The 18,876-nt window shown below is 42.0% G+C and overlaps 1 protein-coding gene across 4 annotated transcripts in view; it reads left to right on the forward strand.

The window, feature by feature from the left end:
- The window catches only part of LOC121871411 (monocarboxylate transporter 10-like), a gene marked incomplete at its 3' end in the record, with an annotated part of 47,186 nt that extends 28,595 nt beyond the window's left edge, over positions 1-18,591 (forward strand). For all 4 annotated transcript variants that reach the window (XM_042373663.1, XM_042373660.1, XM_042373661.1 and 1 more), the window contains 1 exon segment: positions 18,440-18,591. In XM_042373663.1, coding sequence (XP_042229597.1) covers positions 18,440-18,591 — 152 coding nt within the window.
- Positions 18,592-18,876: the final 285 nt, after the last annotated feature.

The following is an 18,876-nucleotide window of genomic DNA, read 5'->3' on the forward strand; positions in this document are numbered from 1 at the left end:
GTGACGCGGCGATCAGCTGACTGGCGTGGTTGGCCGAGTGCGCGTGTACCCAGCCGGACTCTTCTCCCCCTCCTCCATCCCCGCCCCCACGCCCTTGTCACAGGAAAACAAGGTCGTTCTCTCTCCTCCCTCCTCACCCACCACCTTCCCCACCACTCCCACCTACTACCTTCCTCCCACCCACCACCTCTCTCCCTCACCCACTATCTTCCTTCCCCACCCACTACCTTCCCTCACTCTCCCACCCACTCACCTTCCCAAATTCCCCACCATCCCCAACTCCACCACCTCTCCCCCTCCTCACCCACTATCTTCCACTCCTCACTCACTATTCTTCACCTCCAGCTTCCTCCCACCCACAATCCTCCCCACATCTCCCCCTCCTTTGTTCTTTGTGTGCAGCAAGGGTCTGACACCACCACCACCACCCCCCACTCTTCTCTACAAACCACGAGAGAACGTTCCTAACAGCCCTCGGTGACTTAATTACACAAAGCAAACAACCTTAGCTACGTATATCTGCCTCGGAAACACGTAAGGTATCCATTTATAATATCTCTGTTGAAGCTTTATAATATTAACAATTTAAACATGTATTAAATTATTCCACTCATCTCTAATAGTTATTTTGGGTTCTAAATTTTGTTTAATACTTTTGACCAGAAATTAATACTTTTGGGCGAATTATTAATACTTTTGTCTTTTTTAATTATTACTTTTAAGTCTGATCGTTATGTGAATGAACCTCTAGTAATGTGTGACTTATACACTACAGGGTGAGTAAGTCAAATGTTAACACTTGTTTGAGGTTTAATTTGTTTTATTTTCACTTGACATTAAAAAAATTTTGTGTGATAAAAACAGAGAGAGACTCTCACCCTTGTTTTAATGTTTTATAAGGCAGATCTGAGTTCATGTGTGTGTGTGTGTGTGTGTGTGTGTGTGTGTGTGTGTGTGTGTGTGTGTAATTTATCTTTAAAAAAAACCAGGAATCGATAGACGTGGTGAAGAAATCAGTTATACTGTATATGGAAGGCATTAAAATGAAAACACAGACATCTTCGGACTCTGTAAACATCAACATCAAGGAACTCTGTAAACACAAACATCAAGGGACTCTGTAAACACAAACATCAAGGGACTCTGTAAACACAAACATCAAGAGACTCTGTAAACACAAACATCGAGGGACTCTGTAAACACAAACACTAAGGGACTCTGTAAACACAAACATCAGAAAAGGACTCTGTAACACAAACATCAAGAGACTCTGTAAACACAAACATCAAAGGACTCTGTAAGCACAAACATCAAGAAGCTCTGTAAGCTTACAACACTAGGGACTCATGGCTGACTTATCGAGGACTCTGCTAAAACACAAACATCAAGGGAGACTCTGTAAACACAAACATCAAGGGACTCTGTAAACACAAACATCAAGGGACTCTGTAAACACAAACATCAAGGGACTCTGTAAATACAAACATCAAGGGACTCTGTAAATACAAACATCAAGGGACTCTGTAAACACAAGCATCAAGGGACTCTGTAAACACAAACATCAAGGGACTCTGTAAATACAAACATCAAGGGACTCTGTAAATACAAACATCAAGGGACTCTGTAAACACAAACATCAAGGGACTCTGTAAACACAAACATCAAGGGACTCTGTAAACACAAACATCAAGGGACTCTGTAAACACAAACATCAAGGGACTCTGTAAACACAAACATCAAGGGACTCTGTAAACACAAACATCAAGGGACTCTGTAAACACAAACATCAAGGGACTCTGTAAACACAAACATCAAGGGACTCTGTAAACACAAACATCAAGGGACTCTGTAAACACAAACATCGAGGGACTCTGTAAACACAAACATCAAGGGACTCTGTAAACACAAATCTGTAAACACAAACGTCAATGGACTCTGTAAACACAAACATCAAGGGACTCTGTAAACACAAACATCGAGGGACTCTGTAAACACAAACATCAAGGGACTCTGTAAACACAAACATCAAGGGACTCTGTAAACATAAACATCAAGGGACTCTGTAAACACAAACATCGAGGGACTCTGTAAACATAAACATCAAGGGACTCTGTAAACACAAACGTCAAGGGACTCTGTAAACACAAACATCAAGGGACTCTGTAAACATAAACATCAAGGGACTCTGTAAACACAAACATCAAGGGACTCTGTAAACACAAACATCGAGGGACTCTGTAAACACAAACATCGAGGGACTCTGTAAACACAAACATCGAGGGACTCTGTAAACACAAACATCGAGGGACTCTGTAAACACAAACATCAAGAGACTGTTCAACACCACGACCGCATCCTTCCTATACGCTACAGACCGATCGTCTTTATGACATCCATTCCAACCATTGTATAAAGTATCAACAACTCGTAGATAACTTGTGTGTTCACTTAGCAATTTCACTTGTGTACGGTAAACTCAACTGAAATTCTTTGTTAAATGACCCCTGTACCCACTTATCGCTGCTGTATTTGTTAAGAAACTGTTAATTATTATCAGTTTTCACTACAAACAGTCAAGGACGCCTGTAATCACCCAGCGGGACGCCACGACAACAGATAGTTAGCTTCCTGCCGCTGTTACTAAGAGCTGACCACCACTGACTAATCCGTGGGAGTGTGGTATCCATGGTGTGTGTGTGTGTTAAAAAAATATGATTTAAAAAATCACTCTTTTGTTATTTGGGTTTTTTATTTAATCCAATACCCACCTGTACTGACCTGACTGGTATTATTTGAACGCCATCCTGTCAAGGAATTAGTTTCAGTGTAGGGAGTTTATGTCTGTGTGTGTATTCAATAAAGTTCATATAATGCAAATACTCTGGGTTGTGAATAATGCGAAGTGTAGACGTAAGATTATCATAACCAATTCAATTTCAATTGTTTATTCCTTGATCGAGGAAGCGGGATCCTAGTGCTGTCACTAGGTACCCCTGTACAATGACACCAGAAGCATCTGGCAAGTGTGACAAGTATATACAGTATAAATATTATAAAGGGGCTTACTAAAGCCTAAGGAAGGAAGGATATTCCTTTAACACATAATCAATGTTATTTACATAATATCTGGCCAGTATGGGGAGGATCATCGTGTCTCCGTCAGGGGGTCGTGGAGTGGTGGTCCAGCAGGCGTCACGGAAGCGTTGTGTGTGGGGACATCTTAGGAGGTAGTGGATAAGGGTGCTGCTGTCGGGTCTTCTGCATAATGCACAAGAGCGTTGCTCAGGGGATGCGGGGATACCAATCTCCCAAGCAAAGTCATACCCAATGATGATACGGGCAACAATCACGTCCCTTTTCCGCGACCCTTTCCCATAGACATACGATTATCATAACCTCACCTAAACGAACCTTAACCACCCCCATCAGCTAATTTTATTTCTCTTTAATATCAATAATTGTCTTTATGAGAAGGAGAAATAAGACACATTTTAACCTGTGCTTCGTGGTCAGGTCAAAAAAGTTTCTATACGGAGATGACCGATGAATTTCACAACGAACACTGTCACTCCTGTTGTCTCGGTAGTGTTGTCAAAATCCTTCGTCCGTTGTGTCATATTGTTTCAGCACCAAATCGTAAAGTTATATTTTTTTATGTGATCTTTGTTTTTTGTTATCCATTTTTTTCTTCTTTCGTTTTTTTTTTTAGATTCTTTATTGTGTCTTCTTTTGTATTTTCTTTTTCCTTTCCTCTTGGTGTTGTACTCAAACAACCCAGATAAAGACTGACATCTATTCTCCCTATCAATCACTTAATCTGACATTCCCTCACGCATACTGACATAACCTCACTCATTCTTTCACTCACAGACTTAACTCACACATTCTCTCAGACATTCGCTCACACACACACACACACACACACACACACACAAATTCCCACTGACACTCACTGACACACTCATTCGCCCACTCACTCACTCACACAAACTCACTGACACTCACTCACTCAAACTCACTGACACTCACTCACTCACTCGCAGAAAAAATAAATTAATGTACTAACCTGACCCTTCGTTGTACTGTGCGTTTCCCCGTATCAGTAACTTAGGTTTGGTTAGCTCAGGTAAAGTTGGGTTATGTTAAATTGGGTTAAGTTTACTCAAAATAGATAAGTTAGATTACGTTAAGTTAGGGCAATTTAAACTCTTGTAGGTTAGGTTAGGTTAAGTGACGTTCAGTTAAAATTGGTATATTAGATTAAGTTAAAATAGTGCAATTTTAACTCAGGTTAAGTTAGAAAGGTAAAGTTGAATTAGGTTAGGTTAAACTGGGTAAGTTAGGTTAAGTTTACTCAAGATATATGTTAGGGTACATTAATTTAAACTTGTTAGGTTAGGTTAAACAACGTTAGTTATAAGAATGGAGGAAACTGCAGCGGGCCATACTGGGCAGTCCCGTTTACACCCAACCCCTATCGCTCATATAAGCATCCAACCTACTGTATGTTTGAAGCTATCCAGCGTATTGGAGTTAATGATGATGTTTGGTAACTTGTTCCACTCATCCACTACTCTATTTCCAAACCAGTGTTTACCTATCTCGCGCCTTAATCTAAATTTGTCTAATTTAAAACCATTGCTACGAGTTCGCTCCTGGTTGGATAGTTTGAGTACCTTTGTTATATCACCTTTGTTCAGCCCTGACTTACATGTAAGGTGTGTGTGTGTGTGAAGTCAATCACGAGCCCCCACACTTACAACAAAACACACACACTCACACTCACACACACACAAGCGTCACTCAGTAGTTCCCGTTACTTGCAGAAACCACATACGTTGCTTGCCACCACCTGTGTCCTCCCCGCCTAGTGTATCGTGGGAAGGTCCCTCTGTTGTGAAGCCCTGGTGGTAGATAGATAGATAGATATACAGTTAGGTAGATAAATAGATAGGTAAGTAGGTAGTTGGCAGCTACCAATCAGGGAGGTACTACCGCCTGGGAAGATATTGGAAGCATAATGTGTTGTCTACTGTAATGGTAGACTCTGCTGCCATATGTGACCAAGTCCCAGGTTGATGATCTGACTTTCTGCCTCATTTACACACAATTGCAGGGTCTCAATTGTTTCTCTTACTTTGACAACACAACATACATACAGCATTTCTCACTCTTGATATTTTTTTATGGTTCATTATTATTATTATTATTATTATATATAATTTTTATTAGTATTAATATTTTCTTTTATAATTGTTATTGATATTTACTATTATTATTATTATTATTATTATTATTATTATTATTATTATTATTGTTATTATCATCATCATCATTATTATTATCATTGTTTTATTATATTTTCGACCACCAGGCATTGATGTGGGTCATTAAAAAGTGACCAGTGCCCGGGTGAGATCGATAGCTAGGTAGATATATAACTCAACAGATGTTTAGTAAAACCATCATAGCCCCCAAAAGTATCTAGCCCCCCAAAAGTATCTAGCCCCCCAAAAGTATCTAGCCCCCCAAAAGTATCTAGCCCCCCAAAAGTATCTAGCCCCCAAAAGTATCCCAACTACAAAAGTATCTAGCCCCCAAAGTATCTAGCCCCCAAAGTATCTAGCCCCAAAAGTATCTAGCCCCAAAAATCTAGCCCCAAAAGTATCTAGCCCCCCAAAAGTATCTAGCCCCCAAAGTATTTAGCCCCAAAAGTATCCCAGCCCCCAAAAAGTATCTAGCCCCCAAAGTATCTAGCCCCCAAAAGTATTTAGCCCCCAAAAGTATCAACCCCAAAAGTATCTAGCCCCCAAAGTATCTAGCCCCCCAAAAAGTATCTAGCCCCCAAAAGTATCTAGCCCCCCAAAAGTATCTAGACTGTGTGTTTAGGTTCGATGGATGTCAGAATAAACACTGTGACTCCTGTTGTCTCGGTAGGGTTGTCATATTGTCTCACACCAAAGCATAAGGATGTGTGTACGTTAACAGTTCAGGTACGGTATATAGTGTACATAGACAGTTCAGGTACGGTATATAATGTACATAGACAGTTCAGGTACGGTATATAGTGTACATAGACAGTACTGTTACGGTATATAATGTACGAAACAATACAGGTATACAAGCATTGGTAAACAATAAGGTGATTCAACCAGATATTAACCCAAGAACGATGATAATATGTTACTTCCACTATAGTTTGTTAATATTATTTCGAATGAATGAGGTGTAGTACAAAGGCGTTCGGTGAGAGGTAAGAGGAAATGAATGAGAATTTCCACTCATTTTTTGGCTGATTAATAATTCGTGTTTAGTGCGTTTCTCTCTCGCGCGCGTGTGTGAAATAATGCTTATTATTATTATTATTATTATTATTATTATTATTATTATTATTATTATTATTATTATTGTTGTTGTTGTTGTTGTTGTTGTTTATGGTTTAATTAAGAAATACAGCAGCCATAATCTGAAAATATGCAAATAGTGTTACATATAGTAATTACATAATGACAGGGAGAGGGTCATTTAACAAGGAATTTCAGCACAGTTATAGTACAAAAGTGAGATTGGTAAGGAGTGAACACAAGTTATCTACGAGTTGTTGATGATTTTTACAATGGTTGAGGTGTGGCTGTTCTTATAGCGATCAGTATATGGATGTATGTGCTGGATTTGGTTATGGTGTTGATCAGTATTTCGCAGACGAGGGATCTCAGGTGGTGGTAGGAGACGGAGTGATGAGGATGGTGTAGTAACGTCTTCCTAAACTTACAGATGAGTTCATGGTGATGATCAGAGTGAGTTGAGAGGGCCAGTGTGTTGGGCGCCACTTATTATGTGGTGTAGGAGAGAGAGAGAGAGAGAGGATAGTCTTGATCGTCCTCTTCTACTCCGTCCATTTCACGGCGTCCTTGTGTGTATAACAGGACCTTTTAAGCATGATGATGGTGATAACGACCCTTGAATTGTGAGGAACCAGTTTATTTACAGCGATGATGAGGGAATAGGGTGGTTCCTGCTTAACTTACAGAGAGAGAGAGAGAGAGAGAGAGAGAGAGAGAGAGAGAGAGAGAGAGAGAGAGAGATTTTCCAATGTGTGAAGGGGTTACCGCCTCAACTCACACACGGACATTAGTTTATTAAGACCCCCCCCCTCCCCACCACCACCACCACCCCCCCTCCTATGCTAGTTTACTGTACTGGACAAGTGTAGTGAGGTAATAGCAGGAGGCGCCCATCATGGTATCAGAGAGTGAACTTGTGGCATGACTCTGCATACATTATAGTAACTCTTTTACCGTCACCACCACTGTCACCAACACCATTTCCACCACTACCTCTTCACCCTCGCTATCACCATCACTCCCTTCACCATCAACGGCACCACTACCACCACCAATCACCCCTTCATCACCATCTTTTTCTCCCTCATATGATCACTATCACGTTCACTTAGCACCAGTTAGGAGAGAAAACTACACTCATGCTACGTTTTGACTTCATCTAGACACGTTTACCTAGCACCAGTCAGAGAAGTGTGTGTGTGTGTGTGTGTGTGTGTGTGTGTGTGTGTGTGTACTTAGAATCTTTGTGAATTAGGACTCCCAGATTGAAGGTGAAGACTGTGTTGACAAGGTGAAATGGATTGAGTCCGGTCATGTGATGTTGTCTGTGTTCATTGCTCTCTCTCCCCACCAAAGGCCGAGAATAAATAATGCTGCTTGGGAGATGTTTAGTGATCAATTGTTATTTTTTGTGGGATGAATCAAAGTGTACACAAACTTCAAAATAAATAGGAAGTGACAGTTATGCAAAACAGTGTAATAAGTAACTGTAATTTGCTCAGACAACAAATAGAAATATGCAGGCACTTTTTTTTTTCATATCCTCAATATATATTTACAGTATATACACGGTTTGCAAGTAAATCTTTAACATGTCAAGTGTAGTGTGACAGTAAAGTATACTAAGATATCAAGTAGAAATTAATATCCACACGCACTTGTTCTTATTCTCAACTTACATACAATGCAGTACACAGTGTAGAAACTGACAGTAAAATGAAAAGGAAGGTACAGTACACGTGTCTGCTTGTTGTGGTCTGACAGTGTAGGTACAGGACAAACCTACAGTACAACTCGACAAGCACATAGCACAGGGAGGCAGCGTGGCCGACTGCGCACTATGTTAAGGTCACATAAAAAACCCCACATTATATTGTTTTGTTTATTTTCAAGACAAGATGCATGGAGGGCCAGTCAGTCTGTGTTGCGTTTATCAGTCTTTTTTTATAATCCTCTGTGTTTATCAGTTCTGTGTATCGTAGTTGCGGAAGAGACTCGTAAGCATTGTTTGTGTGTTGGATCATACCCTCGTCCCAGTCAAGAATTCCTTTTATAACTACACAGCCATAAAATAAATTGTGGTGAAACCTGGCCTTCAGTTATAGCAATATTTGAGGATATATGACATGCAGAATTCCTGGCCTTAACCTCAAAGTCAAGGCCAGTATTTACAATCAAATTCTTATCAATGGCACTACATTGATAAACATCCTACGACACGATATACTGCAGGGGCGAGCCTCTTGACGATATCTCTCGCCTACTTAACATTTTGACTGTACCACTTCACTTATGACGTAAAGTTATAATTATGATACATTTTTTCCTCACTTTCTCTCTCGTTGTCGTGGAAGAAACACCAAGGAATAGAGCTTGGTAATTGTGTGTATGGATTGCGGTCGGTAGCTCGGGGTAACGTGCATGCTGGCTAGGTTGCCGGAACTACAGATCTTCACTGTTATTTTCTTATTTCTCGTGTTTATGGGAGATTATAATATCCTCGTCTGTCAGTATTATTCCATTCACAACCGAACACCTGGGCTGTACATTTATCTATCAACTTAAAAAAAAAAATTACTTAAATCTAACCTACTTATCTTACCTCATTTAACTTAACGTAACGTACCCTAATTTAACGTAATCTACTTTACCTAAACTTAACTTAATCTAACTTTACTTAACCAAACCTACCCTGACTTAACATAATCTAAGTTACCTGAGCTTAACTTAACCCAACCTCACATAATGTCTAATCAAGCCTAGCAGTTATTATAAGATAATTTAGCTTTAGTTAAATTAAGTAGAACAAGATAGGTTTGGTTAGGTCGATCAAGATTGGTTAGGTTTGGTTTACATTAGTTATATTAGGTTTGGTTAAGTAGATTAGTAGATTAGGTAGGTTAAGTTAAGTTTGATTCTACTATAAAGTCAGGTAGGTAGGCTAGGCTAAGTTAGATAAGGTTAAAGTTAGGCTGTAGTGCAAGTTATGTTAAGTGGTTCAATTAATATCCCGGTCAGACACTTGTACCGTGGCCATAATGCATTACTGCCCAGCATATTCTTAATATGTTGTTATATCATAAAACTTGGACTACTTTATCGTGCCTTCCTCCTTCCGGGTTGTGTGCCAGTTAGGGCCAGCGTTTTGAGCAAGTCTTCCTGTGGCATCTTCCTCTCGCTTGGTTACGACTACTACTTGGCGAATTATTCATTTCTCTTGATTCTCTCAGTTGTATCAGTGTTCTCAGGCATTGTTTATATCATACTAGGAAGGTTTTTGATGATGTGATGTATTACAGCGTTTTAAAGAGTAATAATGTCTTCCAGCGCGTATTATAGGATTAGTAAATACGGATCACGTGATGATTAGACGCCCCAGCTTATTTCACCTGTTGATTAAACACCCTAAGGCTACCTGGGGAATTAGGTTTATTAGATTTGGTTTGGTTAGGGCAGTTAATCTTAAGGTGAGTTAAGATGGGGTGCCTAATCTTCACGTGTTCCGTAAAGGCAGTGTAGTCGTAAGTAGTTTTGCTCGCATGATAGCGCCGTAAATGCTTGGTTTGACCTTTTTCTTTTTTCGTATTGTTCTAAAGGGAGAAAAACTCGATGATATTTTCAGTTGTGGTTGTGATACACCTGTACTTGTCCTGGTAGTAAATTTCAACTGGAGCATGTTGAGTGATCACTGCAGTACTATCTGCATTTCCTGTTGGTTCAGAAATCCCCTGTGTGTACCGCGCTGGACCTCAAATTGTTGGGCAGATGGGGGAGAAGTAGGCAAGTGTGTTGGTGGCAGGTGCGTGCACTGGTGGCAGACGACTCGCTGTTAATGTTTTGTCTGCCACCACGTGTGTTTTTAAGGTCTTATTAGGAAGCAGTGGAGATTTTTTTTCCAAGTTGTTTCCGAATATCTTTGTGCAAAATATATACGTTTTGTCAGGGACGTAAAATTGCCGTACTGCTGTACTGTATATACTGTGGTTTTATTCATAGCATCGAGTATGGCTGCGTTTTATTCGTTGACAAAATATAATTAGTATACGTTGCTATTTTTTTTAATGATAACACGGCCGATGGTGTTTTGATTATCCTCAAGAATAAGCATATTTAGAAACAACAAGGATTTGGTTACTTCATGCAATTAAATGTCACTGGTTTGTTAAATTTGTGAAACAGGCTGATGACTCACTGCAGCAAACTGTCCCCAGTGAGTTAATGTGTAGTGGTGTCACTACTTTATCACTGGCTGAGAGGTTGAATATCCTAACGACTCTACTCCAACATTCACAGTGAATTACCTTGAAGTGTTATATATCACTTTGAAGGTCAGTGGTACATTCTGTGTATTGTGTATGTGTGTTTGTGTGTGGAATTTCTGCTAAAGGTTTCACCCCTTCCTGTCTGTTTCATGACATGTTGCATCACACACACACACTCTTACACCATATTTTCCTAGTCTTGAGTTTGACGTCTTCCAAGTTTCATTTCCACGAAAGGCTTAGGCGAGAAGAAAGAGATTAAGAGATAGCTAACGCCAGACGCTGCGAATGTTCGAACATTCCACCATTTTAGCAGCCTGTGTGAGTCGTGACCTGAATAAATGATCACGGCGGTAGATGTTGTGAAAGGTGTATATTATGTAGCATTAGATATATATTACGTAGTATTGTGAGGATGTGTCTGTCATGTTCATAAGGGCAGTTCTAGACTAGCCTATAGGCCTCGTGGTGGGTAAGATTACATTAGGTTGGGATTTGTTTTGCTACCAGGATAAGTTAGAATTGAGTAGGTTGGCTTGGATATGGTTGGATTAGATGTGAAGTTGGGGTAAAATTGTTCAAGCCTGTATTGGGTTTGACCAGGCTGGGTTAGATTAGGCTACACTAGACTGGATTTTGGTATGGCTGGGAATGGGTGGGCTCGGTTGGACACCTGTAGATTAGAATTAGGTATGGTTAGATTCGGTTAGATTAGGTCGGATTGAGTCGAGTTAAATTCGGTATGATAAAATTCGGCAACTCAGTTATTTTAGTGAGAAAGAATTGTACCTCAGCTTGAATGGAAGTAATTACTTTGTTAATTGAAGGAAAGTCATTAATCATTTAGCAGGATTGCATCGTGTCAATGACTATGATTCATAAAGAAGCAATGTATATAGTGTAGTGTATTCTTTAAAGGTAAGTGATAATGTTCCCTTAATATTCGTATTGGATGTAGGCAGCCACTATAATACAGTAATTCCACCGTTATGTTGACTTTTATCTCGTTATTGAAGAGAAACGTCATATCATGGACCCAACGAACGAACGAATTGGAGTAATGATATCAAGAGGTGCATACAAATGATCCACTGCAGGCTGAAGAAAGCAGAGGAAAGAGTTAAGTCCTCGGGTTGTTTAGTTTGAATGGATAAGTAGGTATGATGACAGTGAAATATGTTTCTTAAGAACCACTTAACTCTGTGGGTCAGGCGGTTACCCAAACTGCAAAGATTTATTCTATGTGGTTGTGTATTTGTGTAGGTGTATATTTGTGTTGTGTGTATCTCAGTCCTATACACTCATGTCTCTAGTATTCATTTACATGGAAGCTCAAATACACCCATATGTCGTTTGTACATATGCAACCAAGTGTTTTCTAGAGGTTGGTTAGGTGTGACTCAGGTTAGTAGTGGCAGTGACTCGAAACAACCACACCACTGTACTGTACATTGTAAATTACAGAAAGTGTGGAGCCGTATTACCCAAAACTGTTTTATCATGGTTACGTGTAATGGTGGGTAAGGGGTCTCTCTCTCTCTCTCTCTCTCTCTCTCTCTCTCTCTCTCTCTCTCTCTCTCTCTCTCTCTCTCTCTCTCTCTCTCTCTCTCTCTCTCTCTCTCTCTCTCTCTCTCTCTCTCTCTCTCTCTCTCTCTCTCTCTCTCTCTCTCTCTCTCTCTCTCTCTCTCTCTCTCTCTCTCTCTCTCTCTCTCTCTCTCTCTCTCTCTCTCTCTCTCTCTCTCTCTCTCTCTCTCTCTCTCTCTCTCTCTCTCTCTCTCTCTCTCTCTCTCTCTCTCTCTCTCTCTCTCTCTCTCTCTCTCTCTCTCTCTCTCTCTCTCTCTCTCTCTCTCTCTCTCTCTCTCTCTCTCTCTCTCGCTCTCGCTCTCGCTCTCGCTCTCGCTCTCTCTCTCTCTCTCTCTCTCTCTCTCTCTCTCCATTCGAATCCAGTTTAACTTAAACACTCTCTAAACTTGTCCTAACCCATTCTACCCCAGCCCCACTCTAACCTAACCTACCCTACCCTAACTTTATGGACCCAGCTTAATTCTTGTACTTATTATACTGTATATTATGTATGTGCACGTAGCCGCGAGAGCCATCTGGTGATACAAACTTTAAGGAGCACCAGCGTGTCTCTTGGCTGGTTCAGAACTTGAGATTCCACTGGCAGAGCTGAAGTTTCCCTCATGAGTAGATGTGTACAGTGCGTCAACCAACCTCTGTTTGGGGAATGTGGGGAGGAGACTGCAATACTCTACGTCATTATTACGTTTTCTTAACCTAACCTTACCAAAACTTAACCTAACCTAACCTAACCTTACCAAAACTTAACCTAACCTAACCTAACCTTACCAAAACTTAACCTAGCCTAACCTTACCAAAACTTAACCTAGCCTAACCTTACCAAAACTTAACCTAGCCTAACCTTACCAAAACTTAACCTAACCTAATTTTACCTCAACTTAATCTAACCATAACCAAATCTAAATAAACCTTAATCTAATCTTATTTTACCTAAACTTAACGTTAACTTTACCTAACATTTGGTAGCATAACCTAACCTATCCACAGGTATAGGTTGTAGCGCTAGTATTGGCATGTGTTAGGTGTAGTCAGGGGTAAGGTGAAGGTGTTCCAGGGTGTTAGCACTAGTGTTAGGTGTAGTCAGGGGTAAGGTGAAGGTGTTCCAGGGTGTAGCACTAGTGTTAGGTGTAGTCAGGGGTAAGGTGAAGGTGTTCCAGGATGTAGCACTAGTGTTAGGTGTAGTCAGGGGTAAGGTGAAGGTGTTTCAGGGTGTAGCACTAGTGTTAGGTGTAGTCAGGGGTAAGGTGAAGGTGTTCCAGGGTGTAGCACTAGTGTTAGGTGTAGTCAGGGGTAAGGTGAAGGTGTAGTCAGGGGTAAGGTGAAGGTGTTCCAGGGTGTAGCACTAGTGTTAGGTGTAGTCGGGGGTAAGGTGAAGGTGTTGCAGAGTGTAGCACTAGTGTTAGGTGTAGTCAGGGGTAAGGTGAAGGTGTTCCAGGATGTAGCACTAGTGTTAGGTGTAGTCAGGGGTAAGGTGAAGGTGTTGCAGAGTGTAGCACTAGTGTTAGGTGTAGTCAGAGGTAAGGTGAAGGTGTTCCAGGGTGTAGCACTAGTGTTAGGTGTGTAGTCAAGGAGGGTAAGTGAGTGTTCCAGGGTGTAGCACCTGTAAGGTGTTAGGTGTAGTCAGGGGTAAGGTGAAGGTGTTCAGGTGTAGCACTAAGTGTTAGGTGTAGTCGAGGTAAGGTGAGGTGTTCAGGGTGTTAGCACTAGTGTTGGGTGTAGTCAGGGGTAAGGTGAAGGTGTTCAGGGTGTGCTTACTAGTGTTGGAGGTGGCAATCAGAGGTAGGTGGAGGTGTTCAGGTGTAGCACTAGTGTTAGGTGTAGTCAGGGGTAAGGTGAAGGTGTTCCAGGGTGTAGCACTAGTGTTAGGTGTAGTCAGGGGTAAGGTGAAGGTGTTCCAGGGTGTAGCACTAGTGTTAGGTGTAGTCAGGGGTAAGGTGAAGGTGTTCCAGGGTGTAGCACTAGTGTTAGGTGTAGTCAGGGGTAAGGTGAAGGTGTTGCAGAGTGTAGCACTAGTGTTAGGTGTAGTCAGGGGTAAGGTGAAGGTGTTCCAGGGTGTAGCACTAGTGTTAGGTGTAGTCAGGGGTAAGGTGAAGGTGTTCCAGGGTGTAGTCCCCAGGGTGTAGCTAGGCAACATTGATCTTAACGTTACGTAACACTGCTAGCTTCTATTGCCAGTGTTGTGTGCATAATCCCTCCCTGCCGCCGTCTCCTCACCGCCCTTTTATGGCCACCACCCAGACGCTGCTGAGTGTGGCCACACCCTCGAGTCACTGGTGATAGGGAAAAGGGTGTGACCATCACCTAACACACCCTGATGAGTGTGGCCATCATCCACACCCTGGTGATCTGGTCATCATCTACACCCTGGTAGTGTGGCCATCATTGAGACCCTGGTAGTGTGGCCATCATCCACACCCTGGTGATCTGGTCATCATCTACACCCTGGTAGTGTGGCCATCATTGAGACCCTGGTAGTGTGGCCATCATCCACACCCTGGTAGTGTGGCCATCATCCACACCCTGGTAGTGTGGCCATCATTCACACCCTAGTAGTGTGGCCATCATTCACACCCTGGTAGTGTGGCCATCATCCACACCCTGGTAGTGTGGCCATCATCCACACCCTGGTAGTGTGGCCATCATCCACACCCTGGTAGTGTGGCCATCATCCACACCCTGGTAGTGTGGCCACCATCACACCCTGGTGTGTGCATCATTCACACCCTAGTAGTGTGGCCATCATTCACACCCTGGTAGTGGCCATCATCCACACCCTGGTGGTGTGGCCATCATCCACACACCCTGGTAGTGTGGCCATCATCCCACCCTGGTAGTGTGGCCATCATCCACACCCTGGTAGTGTGGCATCATCCACAGCCTGGTAGTGTGTCATCATCCACACCCATCATCCACCCTGGTAGTGTGGCCATCATCACACACCCTGGTAGTGTGGCCATCATCCACACCCTGGTAGTGTGGCCATCATCCACACCCTGGTAGTGTGGCCATCATCCACACCCTGGTAGTGTGGCCATCATCCACACCCTGGTAGTGTGGCCATCATCCACACCCTGGTAGTGTGGCCATCATCCACACCCTGGTAGTGTGGCCATCATCCACACCCTGGTAGTGTGCACAAGAAGCAGTGATGAGTGTTAACCACATCTTGAATAGTCGTGTAATTTTGTAAGGGCAGGACTCGGCCCCTGTGCGTATGTGTAAAGTTGCATCATAACATCATGTTGTTATGTGTGCTGAACCAAGCCTTCTGGTCTGTGTTCTCGTCACTAATTTGTGTGACAATAATAGTTCCTGAAATGGGTAGCCTCTGCATATATTCAGGATTTAGTACTCGGACGTACCTTGATCTACGTGATTATGTCTCCAGTTTTGTACAGTATATGCATGAATAGTATTCGAATCACCAGAAGATTACCCCCCCCTACCCATATAGCGTTAGGGTGGTTAATCTTCAAGTGATCTCATTTATCATCAACTTAAACGTACTGCGCCATTTGTCTTGAACAGGAAGAAAAGGAAGAGCAATTTAGGCCCATATAGGGTGGTGAGGTTGGACTGTACAGTAGGTGGACGTCTAGACACCCATAGTGTTGCCGTCCCTCGGGTAGGTTGCCGGAGGAGAGAACCTTCAACACTCTAGCTCACTTGTAACAGGCATGACAAAACATTAACACGATCGTGACTTTTATACAGTTTTTTTTTTTACATGTAAGGCTTGGGTTGTTCGTCTCTCTTAAATAAAAAAAATCTTTCACTTTCTGTTGTTGATCATATTACATTTCATTTCGTGCTTCTCTCCATGTAAACAGCCTTAACAACATCAACCCAGAGAAGTCGACTTGTGAAAGAGACTTAGGGGTACTTGTAAGCCCGGACCTACGGCCTAGAAAACAGAGCGTTAATGTTCGAAATAAGACAAACAGAGTATTAGGTTTATATCTAGAAATGTAAGTAATAAGAGTGCATAGGTCTTATTGCAACTATATCTTGTACTAGTCAAGCCGCACCTCGATTATGCGGTTCAGTTCTGGTGCCCTTATTATAGAATGGATATCAATTCACTGGAGTCAGTGCAGCGAAGAATGACGAAAATGATTCCGGGACTTAGAAACCTTCCATATCAGGATAGGTTAAAGAAACTAAACTTGCATTCTCTAGAAAGACGAAGAGTGCGGGGAGATATGATAGAAGTATTTAAGTGGGTGAAAGGAATCAATAAAGGGGATATAGATAAAGTTCTTATAATATCCGAGCAGGATAGGACTCGTAGCAATGGATTTAAGGTGGATAAGTTCAGGTTTAGGAGGGAGATAGGAAGGAACTGGTTCACAAATAGGGTGGTGGACGAGTGGAACAAGCTTAGCAACTTTGTAGTAAGTGCTGGAACGCTGGAAAGTTTTAAAGGGAGGCTAGATAGATTCATGGATGATAGAGAGTGGTTGTAACTCTCGACAGGAGCTGCCATGCACAGGCCAACCGGCCTATTGCAGACTCCTTATTTTCTTATGAATCACTTTCTGAGCTTGGTATTATAAACAATGGCATGACATCATTGGTATCTCGTGCTCCACGTGACAGGACCTTGTGGAGTTGTGTGAGGCTGGCAGATGCAGTGGTGAAGTAAGACCCATCAGCCAAGATTGCTCTAATGGCTGAGGTGTTGATACAGCAGTTGTGTGAGAGAGAGGGAGACACTTCCTCTATAGTTTTGTTTACGTGCACCGCTCCACTTTCCTCCATCGCGTCTCCAGGTGCAACGTAAAATGCGGGGCCGTTTTATTCTTAAGAGAAACGTCTTGATTCGACATGTTACAGAGTTCTATCTCTTTTTTCTTATTATTTGACTTTTGTTGTGCAAGTGTACAATATTACTACCGGGGAACTTGCTACGCGCTTATAGACCTTCGTTGTTGAAGCGCAGTCATACAATTTTACTGCAACAATGATGACATGTCATCATTTATTTGACTTGTCTTGATTATCTGATATCTTTATTTCTCGTTTTCCACTCATTAAAATTTTATTATTTCTGGAGTGATGCATTTTTCCTACACCATGTAGCCTGTGCTATAGATCATGGCATCTCGTTACCTCTCTTTACACACTATGCCGGTCAAGCTCACCAGCCAATAATTATTTGGGGAATAGCGGTCTCCCTGTTTGAATATAGAACTCAAATAAATATGCCATTTTCTAGTCGCTGGGGATCTTTTGCTCGTCCATATATTTTCAGAACTGGATTTTAAGGGATCAGCATGATCATTGTACAACTCTCTTAGAACTGGGATGTACGGTATGGGGGCCAGGGATCTTATCAACCTTTAGCTCTGACAATTGTTCCTAATACTCTCTTCTGAGAGCACAATGTGCGTCAGTGTTGGGTCAAACTTTCTTTCCTAAAACACAAGGAGGTTGTTCGCATCCTTTCTTGTGAACACTTGGAGAAAAGAATTTGTTTAACGTCTCCCCTTTGTCTTGATATGAGACAGCGTGACTACCATCTTCATGCCTCAGATCTGATACACCCACACGTGTCTTTTGTTCAAAAGAGAAAGTACTTTATTTTGTTCATAAGAGAAAGTGCTGCATTGTGTTCATAAGAGAGAGTGCTATATTTTGGTCCTGAGAGAAAGTAAAAACAATAACAGACCAACCACCAGAACGGCGAGTCAATTAATAAGAAGTGAAAAGATAAATTAAGAAATAAGTTTCCACAACACATGCAAGAACACCATCAATGTGTGTGGTACAGTCACACCACGGAAGTTTTGTCACCTCTTCTCACGATCCCTGAGATACAGACTTGGGAATCCGAAGTACAGCATTTATTGACAGAATATTCCATCACCGTCTACTGCTTCGGGTTCACGAGTCTGAATATCAGGGATCGTGGTTCAGGGGGAGAGGCGACAGGACTTTGGTGTGACTCGAGTACCATTCTAACACTGCACTTTACACCTTTCCCGATGAATACGTATTTTAATAAGCGTCCTTTTTCACTTCACATCCCTACTGAACCATTATATACTTTATATACAGTAATATACTCAACTTGCTTTATTATTATTATTAATCTTTTCTGAGATATTGAGATGGCTTGGTGTTAGACCCAAGCACAGATTTTAAAAGCAAAAAAAAATCTGAGAGACTTACTCTAATATATGGTCAACAAAATGAACGAAAAGTCAATATGGTCTCGTTACAGATGTGGTGATGTTATCTTTACAGCTATGATGACGTCACTAGCCATTGGGTCAACGTTCCTGCTATCCGTGGTGGCTGGGGTTCTAACAGACAACCTGGGTATCCGACTCACCACCTTCATCGGGGGAGCCTTAGCTACTGCCGGCATGTTCATCTCTTCCTTCTTCTGTGATCAAGTATGTGGAGCGACTTAGTTTGGTGTGGTGACCTCTCATGGTGTGGTGACGTCTCATGGTGTGGTGACCTCTTATGGTGTGGTGACCTCTTATGGTGTGGTGACCTCTTATGGTGTGGTGACCTCTCATGGTGTGGTGACCTCTCATGGTGTGGTGTCCTCTCATGGTGTGGTGACCTCTCATGGTGTGGTGACCTCTTATGGTGTGGTGACCTCTCATGGTGTGTGGTGACCTCTCATGGTGTGGTGACCTCTCATGGTGTGTGTGTGTTGGTGGTGTGTCCCT

Source organism: Homarus americanus, unplaced genomic scaffold, assembly GCF_018991925.1.
Source record: "Homarus americanus isolate GMGI-L3 unplaced genomic scaffold, GMGI_Hamer_2.0 scaffold45698, whole genome shotgun sequence".
Lineage (NCBI taxonomy): Eukaryota > Metazoa > Arthropoda > Malacostraca > Decapoda > Nephropidae > Homarus > Homarus americanus.